This window comes from Sminthopsis crassicaudata, chromosome 6, assembly GCF_048593235.1.
Source record: "Sminthopsis crassicaudata isolate SCR6 chromosome 6, ASM4859323v1, whole genome shotgun sequence".
Classification (NCBI taxonomy): Eukaryota; Metazoa; Chordata; class Mammalia; order Dasyuromorphia; family Dasyuridae; genus Sminthopsis; species Sminthopsis crassicaudata.
In genome coordinates, this window is record NC_133622.1 from 80,653,709 (window position 1) to 80,662,481 (window position 8,773).

General features: G+C 30.3%; 1 protein-coding gene across 1 annotated transcript in view; it reads left to right on the forward strand.

Moving 5' to 3' along the window:
* The first annotated feature begins 902 nt into the window (after nucleotides 1-902).
* The window catches only part of TLL1 (tolloid like 1), a 142,634-nt gene continuing 134,763 nt past the window's right edge, over nucleotides 903-8,773 (forward strand). The window contains 4 exon segments of the mRNA XM_074276715.1: nucleotides 903-1,049; nucleotides 4,010-4,090; nucleotides 6,944-7,096; nucleotides 7,875-7,992. Coding sequence (XP_074132816.1) covers nucleotides 6,982-7,096; nucleotides 7,875-7,992 — 233 coding nt within the window. The 5' untranslated portion in view covers nucleotides 903-1,049; nucleotides 4,010-4,090; nucleotides 6,944-6,981.

Below are 8,773 nucleotides of genomic sequence, written 5' to 3' on the forward strand. Positions count from 1 at the left end.
GTTCTAAGAGAACGATTACAATTTAGAGAACAGAACATTGCAAATAATAATAATTATTATTGTTATTGTTGTTATTATTTATTGTTGCAATTTTACCAAATATTTTTATAGCTAGATCCCATGATAGTCTTATTTAATTTTATCTTTAAATAAGTAAAAATTCTATACTTAGTCACTAAATTAAAAGCTTCTGTTAACCTTATAAGGAAAAAAGAAACTCTTGCATCTTGTTTTTTTGTTCTAATACATTGTTTTTTAGTGTTTTGTTTTATTACTTGTAGTTTTACATGAAGTCAAATGATTGGGAGTTTTAATAGAAAAAAGAAAATATTCACTAATCAGTTTCTGATAATTGAGTATGGATTGAAAACAATCATCTCTTTGGAGGGGATAAAGTTGTTAATGGAAATGTGGCATCTTGTTACCCCCTTGAGCTAAATTATTTGCTGACAGAACCTGAGTAGATTGTGATACTGAAGATGAAGAAGGATTTAATCACTGCTCTCCCTGAATTAGCATTGTATTCTCTTAGTACCTCTCCCACCATAATGACTCCTTAAAACATATTCCCCAAGAAGTACTAGGATGTTCAGAATTCATGAAAGATGAACCCCTTCCTCTTCTCCATAATTTTAAGTAGAGAACACATAACACATAATTAAAGTTTTACTCAAGAACATTTATCTCCTCCCCACACCTATCATTAGTCAGAGGCTCCCAGAGTCCACCAAAAGGAAAGAACTCTAGCTTTAGTACAATACTTAATTAGAACATTTTCCATTTACTCCTGAACTCTAATTACTTTTATACTTAACAGAAAGCATCCTTACTAATATATTTTAAAGCAGTGTTGTGTTTCTTCATTATCATTAAATTGCTTTTTTTCTCAATTAAAAAATCATTTTAATTGAAAAATGTGTATTTTTTTTAATTTCAAGCTGTCTTTTGGGGAGATATTGCTTTAGACGATGAAGACTTAAGAATCTTTCCAATTGATAGGACAATTGACCTCACTCAGAACTCATTTGACAAGCTTGGACATATAACAGGTATGATGTTTATAGCACATACTTCTTCATGTGGATTATTTTCTTTTCTTTTAAATAATATTTAACATCAAATGGCTTAAAACTACCCTGTGGAACATTAATTTTAAAATCACTTACTCTTCATTTTAGCTTAAGACACACAAACTGTGAAGTACATCATTTATTCCTAACTTTCATTCTAGATATGGATTTGCAAGTTTAAATTATACTAACTGCAATTAAATTAACTTTTGCTAAGGGATAAAAAGAGAGTATAAATATGATTTTCCAGGTAGTTGTCAGACAAACTAGAACTTTGTTATTACATGCATTGAACATGGATTTAAAATAAAATCACTTTATGTCTTTAAAACATATATTTCTGTTCCTAGGTTATTTTTTTGTTTGTTTGTTTGTTTCTGTTTTTTTCTTGTTTTTGTTTTTGTTTTGTTGTTTGTTTGTTTTTGTGATCAGTACAATCGAATCTATAATTAGGAAGAAAAATGTGATCTATTTTAAAGTAGCAGCAGCTACTCCCCAAGATTTCCTTTGCTTCCCCACTTCCTCTTACTAATGATTTTTTTTTTTATTTTCTCCACTATTTGTTTATAAAAATATACTTCCTTATTTGCCAAAAGTTCACTTAATTTATTTGCTTTAGTCTGTTGGCTTGTCTCTACCTAGGTTAATGGACATTAATACTTTAAATTATTTTTAATCTATGTCAAATTTTGAGATATTATGAACTAGGGGTTTTAGCTCCAGGGTTATGATAATTGCTTAACAATTTACTAACATTTGTCCTGAAAATCACAATCATCTCTAATATTAAAAAAAAATCTTGATATATTTCAATTTTAATTGCTGAAATATTAGATTTTAATTATGTTTTTGTTCATTAACTATGATTTTTTCATTAATTATTTAATTATCTTTTTGTTTATCTTACTGATTATAGTCATATTTATTTTCCCCTTCTTTTTATATTCTTAATTTATGATGGATATGATATCACAGTAACATGACATTAATATTGGTTGAAGCTTATGTTAATGAATGGCTGTACAATGAATAGCATATTGAAACAACTCTCTATCCCTTAATTCCCACCCCCCCCCCCATCTGCCTGGGAATGAACATATTTCAGTATTACCTCATTCTTCTAAAATGTGAAATGCTAAAAATTTCAAAAATTTTTCTCTAGAGGTACAAAAACTATATCTAAATGTAATCCAAATAATTAACCACATCATTATTCACTGAGCAAATCCTCTAAATTACTTGCCTTATAAGGTTATACTTTACCATCCCTCTAAATTAGTAAAGCAATAGATATTTATGACAAAAGTCGATTAAAAAAAAGAAAAGAAAAAGAAAACTGACTGAAATATGTCAGAGGAAAAACAAGAAAACAAAACATATCTCCTTGTACCATTTTATAACCAATGCTCTTTAATTGCTTTAACCAGAGGAGACTCATGTCTCCTAGACACGTATTTACCATAAAAATCATTTGTAATTAATCTATGATCCTTAGTGATTTGAAAAAGGAAATATTTCTGTTATGATTATTGGTGTACAAGAAAAAGAAAGAGTCAAGAGCCATAGAACCTGGATTCAAGTTTTCAGTCTGTTGTTTAATTCCTTTGTGACTGTACAAGTCAATTACTCAGTAAATATTTTTGAAACATCTACTATATGCTGCACCCTATGCTAAACACTGAGGATATTAAAAGGGGCAAAAGAAATCCCTGTCTTAAAGGATCTGACCATTCTAATTCACTCTGGATCCAAAATTACTAAACTTCACATGGCTTTCATTGTGCTCTAATTCTAGTCCTACAATCCTGAATTGTGCCCATGTTATGGAAGGCAATGTAGTGTAGGAGCTAGAGTGCTAGACCTCAGGTCAGGAAGTCCAAGATTCAAACTCTTTCTTTGCTTTTGCTTCTCTGGAATGAAGAGAGCAAGTCATTTAATCTTTGATGAGCCTCTGGTGACTCAAAAGTATAAATTATAGGTCAGTGACTTGCAATACTAACTTATGGAGATTAATTTATATTAATATATTTCTCTCCCAAATTTATGGTTTAAAAACAAATTTAAAGAATGGAAAAAATAGGGATTATTTTTTAGAATTAAAAAAAAAGAGAAGCCAAGGTGGCGTGTGGCTCCAGGGGATCTGTGTTCTAAACCTGGCACAATCTAAGTCTTCTATATGCCAGGATACATGACATTCTTTATGTTATTCAGTCTTACTGAACTTCAGTTTACTCACTAGTGAGATAAAGATTGAATTTCATTGTGTCTTAATTCTTTCCAGTTCTATGAATTTGATCCTATTATATATGCATTATTCTAAAGCATAATCATATTTCCCCAATTTCTTTATTATGAGTTTCATGGGGATGCTTTAGTGTCAAATTTTAAAGTATTGGGTAGATTAATATTTTAAAATAAGACAACCTATGTTTTTAAGAGGTTTCAAAAGAAAAGTCTATTGATGGAGCTTCTGAAAGTTTGTGATAAAAATAATCAAATCATTTCCCTCCCCTCTTTTAATATCTTGAATTATACTTGATTCTTTGTAGTATAAAAAGGTAAATACTACATTTAGGACAGTAGAACATGTCATCTGTCAGTCCTTATTAGTACCAGATGTCAAGGCCACTATGAAGAAAAATATTTCAAATAATAATGAGATTATGTAATTATTACAACTTGTCTGAATAACAAAGTCACTTGTTTTTCTTCCAAAAGTTTCTTGGATACATATATATATATATATACATACATATATATACATACATATATATATATATACATATGTATATGTAGATGTATGTATACATCCATCCATATATATATATGTATATATATAACTAGTTATGTAATTTTGTAATTAAGATTCTAATGAGACATGTATTTTTAATAATAATGTAAAGCAAATCTAACTTGAATAATTCTGTCTTTTTTTTAAGGTGGCCTGGGAGACCATGGTGTGTCAAAGAAAAGAGGGGTTCTGTATCAGCTTATAGACAGAATAAGAAGATTTGGCTCTGGTATTTTCAATATTTAAAGTATCAGACTGCTCTATGTGGTGTACAATCAACATTATAACTATAACAGTCTTGCTCTGAAGCAATTTATTAATATACTATAATATTTTTTGAAGGTGAATGACATTGTGCTTATTTTTATTATCAGGTGGATCTTGTGACATAGAAACAATAAAATTTAGAGTAGCTAAAATTTGGTTTAGTTTATTTTCAGCATCCCATCATTAAAAATGTAATAGGTGTTCATTATGATACTGCTCATCATTATTAATTTATTTGATATCAACCTAGAGTATTTTCATTAAATATGGAGATATGTCATTTTATACCATAGGTGAATGTAAATAATGATTAATTTTGAAAGTGGGATGATATTGTCTCATATATTATGGCACTTTCATGAAGCAAATACCAGGGAAAGGTTGTAAATTACCGTTTCAAAGAAAATTAGCAGATTAATCATTTGTGATATTTTTATCATCCCAGGATGTACAGAAATACAAAAATTATTGAAAAGTAGCAACATTAAATGGCTCTAGTTAAAGTCTCTGGCAATGATGGCACTTTAATATTGAATTGCAACTGACATTTCCAAGAAGAGATAGATGGTTTATGTTATAGAATATCCTCCTACCTTGCCAAATAATGTCCTTTTATTATTATTATTATTTTTAGTATACCACAGATTGAGTATTTACATCAATATGTGATGCTGCATTGTGGGATGATTATATTATTCTGAAATGGATATTGGATCAACTAATGGGGTTTACCCCACTGATGTGGTTTAGAGCAAGACATGGATGGAATACTCCAATACCGAGAAACTCCAATCAATTTTACTTTAACTTAAAAAAATCCATGTATCGATCTATAATTTGTTCATCTTCTCTTTGTATATGACACTGTGCTGGATATTAGATAACATAATAGGAACACAGAAGGCCCATAACCTTTTGTCATTTGATAAAACAAACTAGGAAAATTAAAGATGTAGACATAATAATACACTTGGTGCTGTTAGTGTTTGCTGATATTTATGCTTTATGCTGATTGCATGAGATATGGTGGATCTATAAAGTACTTTGTAAACATCAAAGTGCTGTAGAAATGTATAAAATATATCAAGATAGATTAGATAAAAAAGAGAAAACTATCTCTAAACTACAACTTTAAGTACAAAAAGAATTTTGATAATTGCCTAGAAAAAGACCAGCCAGTCTGTACATAGTTTTTAACTTTACGTTAAGGAGCTCCTGTCCTGGTGGGAAGAGACAATATGTAAATGATTATATGTACAGGATAAAGTGGAAAAATTAACAGAGGGAAGACGTTCAGATTTAGAGGAAATAGTAATAGATAATTTTTAAAACATTTCCTACATACTAGGTACTATACTAAACACTATGAATACAATAAAAGGTAAAAAACCTCACCAAACCAAACCAATAAAAAAATCATGTTCTTAAGGAGCTCATATTAAGGGAGAGAGACAGCATGTATACAGAATAAATTGGAAGAAATTAACAAAAGGGAGGCACTCAAATTAAGAAGAAATGGTATGGAAAGTAAGATTTTATTTGGGACTTGAAGGAAGCCAAGAGGCAGAAATGAAGAACATTCCAGGTATAGGAGAGAGCCAGGTAAAAATGCCTGAAATATGTTATTTAATTAACAGCTGAAGCCTCTGAGGCCATATTTGAGATAAATACCATCTACCTTTCCTCTACAAATCTGTATCCCTGGATATGATCGAATCATAGATCCTAATGTTAAAGATGTTATTTTTAGCTTTGTTTTTGAAGTATATAGCTAAGTATTAAAACAAATATTATTGTATATCCCTTAAACCAATGATCATATCAGCAAACAATATGACTTTTATTCTCATCTGATGTTTTCCATGGTTGGAATCTATTTTCTATTTTCACTTCTATTAAGTTTGAGAAGCATTTATCTAGTGCATTCTCTAAGTGTCTCTGTTCTAGGTACTATTCTAGATTCTGGAGATATCATGGGGCTATGGAAACAGACTCTTAAGATGAGCAATTTTGAACATAGCAATCTGACTTGTTGAATAGTCATAATTAGCTTAATCATTAGCCATATCTTAATTATTAAGGCCATCTTAATTATCTGGTGCTGAATTTTTAATAATTTAGAGAGGGAAACAATGGACTTATTGCATGATAATAGCATGAGGAAGCTAAGTGGACCAGTGGGATAGAGTGCTGGACTAGAAGTCCTAAGGTCAGATCCAGCTTACTTCCATGTGACACTGAATAAGTCATTTAGCTTCTTTCTTCTTTAGTTTCTCCATCTGTCAAACAGGGATAATAGTAGCATCTATTTGTGAAGATAAAGTGAGATAATACTTATAAAGTAATTTGCATATCTTAAAGTATTATGCCAATATTATTATGATTGTTATTTTGTATTTATTATTCATGCCTAATATTGCTTTTAAATATGTAGAACTGTTAAAAGATAGTTTTCCTTTGAAAAAATAGATTCTGAGGCAGCTAGGTGACACAGTGGATAGAGCACCAGCTGGAAGTCAGGAGACTCTGAGTTCAAATCTGGTCTCAGACACTTAACATTTCTTAGCTGTGTGGCTCTGGGCAAGTCACTTAACCACCATTGCCTCAGGGGAAAAAAGAAAGAAAAAAATAGATTCATAATAACACCTTGTGTAATATTGAAATTATATGTGTATGTGTGTGTGTTTGGTATGTTTTTAACCAGCATTTTATGAAAGTATGAAACAAAGACATTCAGACCTTTGTCCTTTAAGAGGCTAAAAGAATCCCTGATGAAGTACTTCTGTTTTATATCATATTTTAACTGTCACTACAGGCTTAGAACAAAACAACACAGCCAAGGGAAAAACATCTATGAAATTCTCAGGACAAAATGAAAAAAATAGGGTCCCCAGGGCTGCTACATCAAGAACTGAAAGAATATGGCCTGGGGGTGTCATTCCATACCTGATAGGAGGCAATTTCACTGGTAAGAATCTTTCTGTTTGTATATTTTGGTGAAATGAAGAGAAATAATAAAATAATACCTTGCTGACTAGATGGGCACAAATATTTGTGTAATAATAATAATATGAGATGAATAAGGAAAAGAAAAGAATACCTACCAAAAATTACCCTGTTTTACTAGGCTACAATGTGCTTACATTTAAAAAATATTTTTAATTGTCTAATGTTCTTCTCGTTTTTAAATCTGTGCTTCCCATATGTCACTAAATCTGTCTACTGACAGATGATTTCTGATAACCTGCTAGAATAAGTTATACATCAGTTATAGCATCTTTTCCATACAAACTGGTAAAGATAGTAAGTTTTATTACTAGGGATATTAGGTAGGAATGTTCATACTTCAGTACTTACATGACTTTTTCTAAATTTGTATTTGGAACTCATTCATATTCCCTTATTCAGTCTTCCATAGAGATCCTCTATCCAATGTCCTGGAGATTTTCTTTTGTTTATTTTAATTGTACCATAAAATCATTATCTTTACCTGAAGCAGTTCAAATATTTTCATACCTTTTGCTAGCTTAGAAACTGAAGAAAGATTTCCTTATACTTGAAGATTCATAATAATAATCCATTCATGATTGAGAGAGGTAACGATGCTCTAAAGACATACATAATTTTTATGAAAAGCAGTATCACTTAATAGATTAGTCTTGGTCTAGAGAAATCCAAATGATTGTAACACATTTTTTTTTTGTCTTTGGAATGTCTTGTTTATTGATGCCATGCCATTCTTTCAGGCAGCCAGCGAGCCATGTTTAAGCAGGCAATGAGGCACTGGGAGAAGCACACATGTGTAACTTTCATTGAAAGAAGTGATGAAGAAAGCTATATCGTATTTACATATAGACCTTGTGGGTGAGTTGAAACAAAAGATGGTTTACTTAGCTGCAAAAGAAATTTTAACTTTGAACCTTCTGGATAAAAAATACAGTTCCTTAAACTTTTTGCATATAGTAAGTCTTTTATTACCTTTATTTGTATATTTTACTCTTAATTTTTTGTAGAAGAAAGAATCTTCGACTCTAGTGATAAAGAAAAATATCAACCATATATTAACCCTTTTCATTTTACACAAGAGAAATTGGATGTGATTCTCTCAGAATTACCTTTTGAATTAGTGGCAGAAATAGGATTCTCTCCATCTCCTGGCTCCTAGGACAGCGAGCTGCTTCCATATTCTAGATGTCAACCATAGCAAATATTTAAGTGATGACTGTTCCAGAGTCTTTAGGGTATACAAGATGCTGAAGATACAAATATACACATATGAAAAATGCATTTCTGCTTCAAAGTTCCTTTTTCTAACAATGAAGGCAACAAGTAGGTATATAAGTATATACCAAAATATATACAAAGAGAACACATCCCAGTAAATGCAAAGTAATTAAATAAGTTTATACTGAATAGATTATAAAGAGAATGAATACAACTAAATGCAAATTGTTTGAAGAAAGAAGACTAGCAATTGAGGAATTATCCTAGCAGTGTTAATCCAACACATATTTCTCTTTCTCTTCTTCCAGTATAAACATGAATAATATATACACATTAAGTTTATATTACTATGCTTAAAATATTAGTGTTAAACAAAATATTTTTATTTTTTAAAATAGTTTAATTTTTTCCCCAATTACAT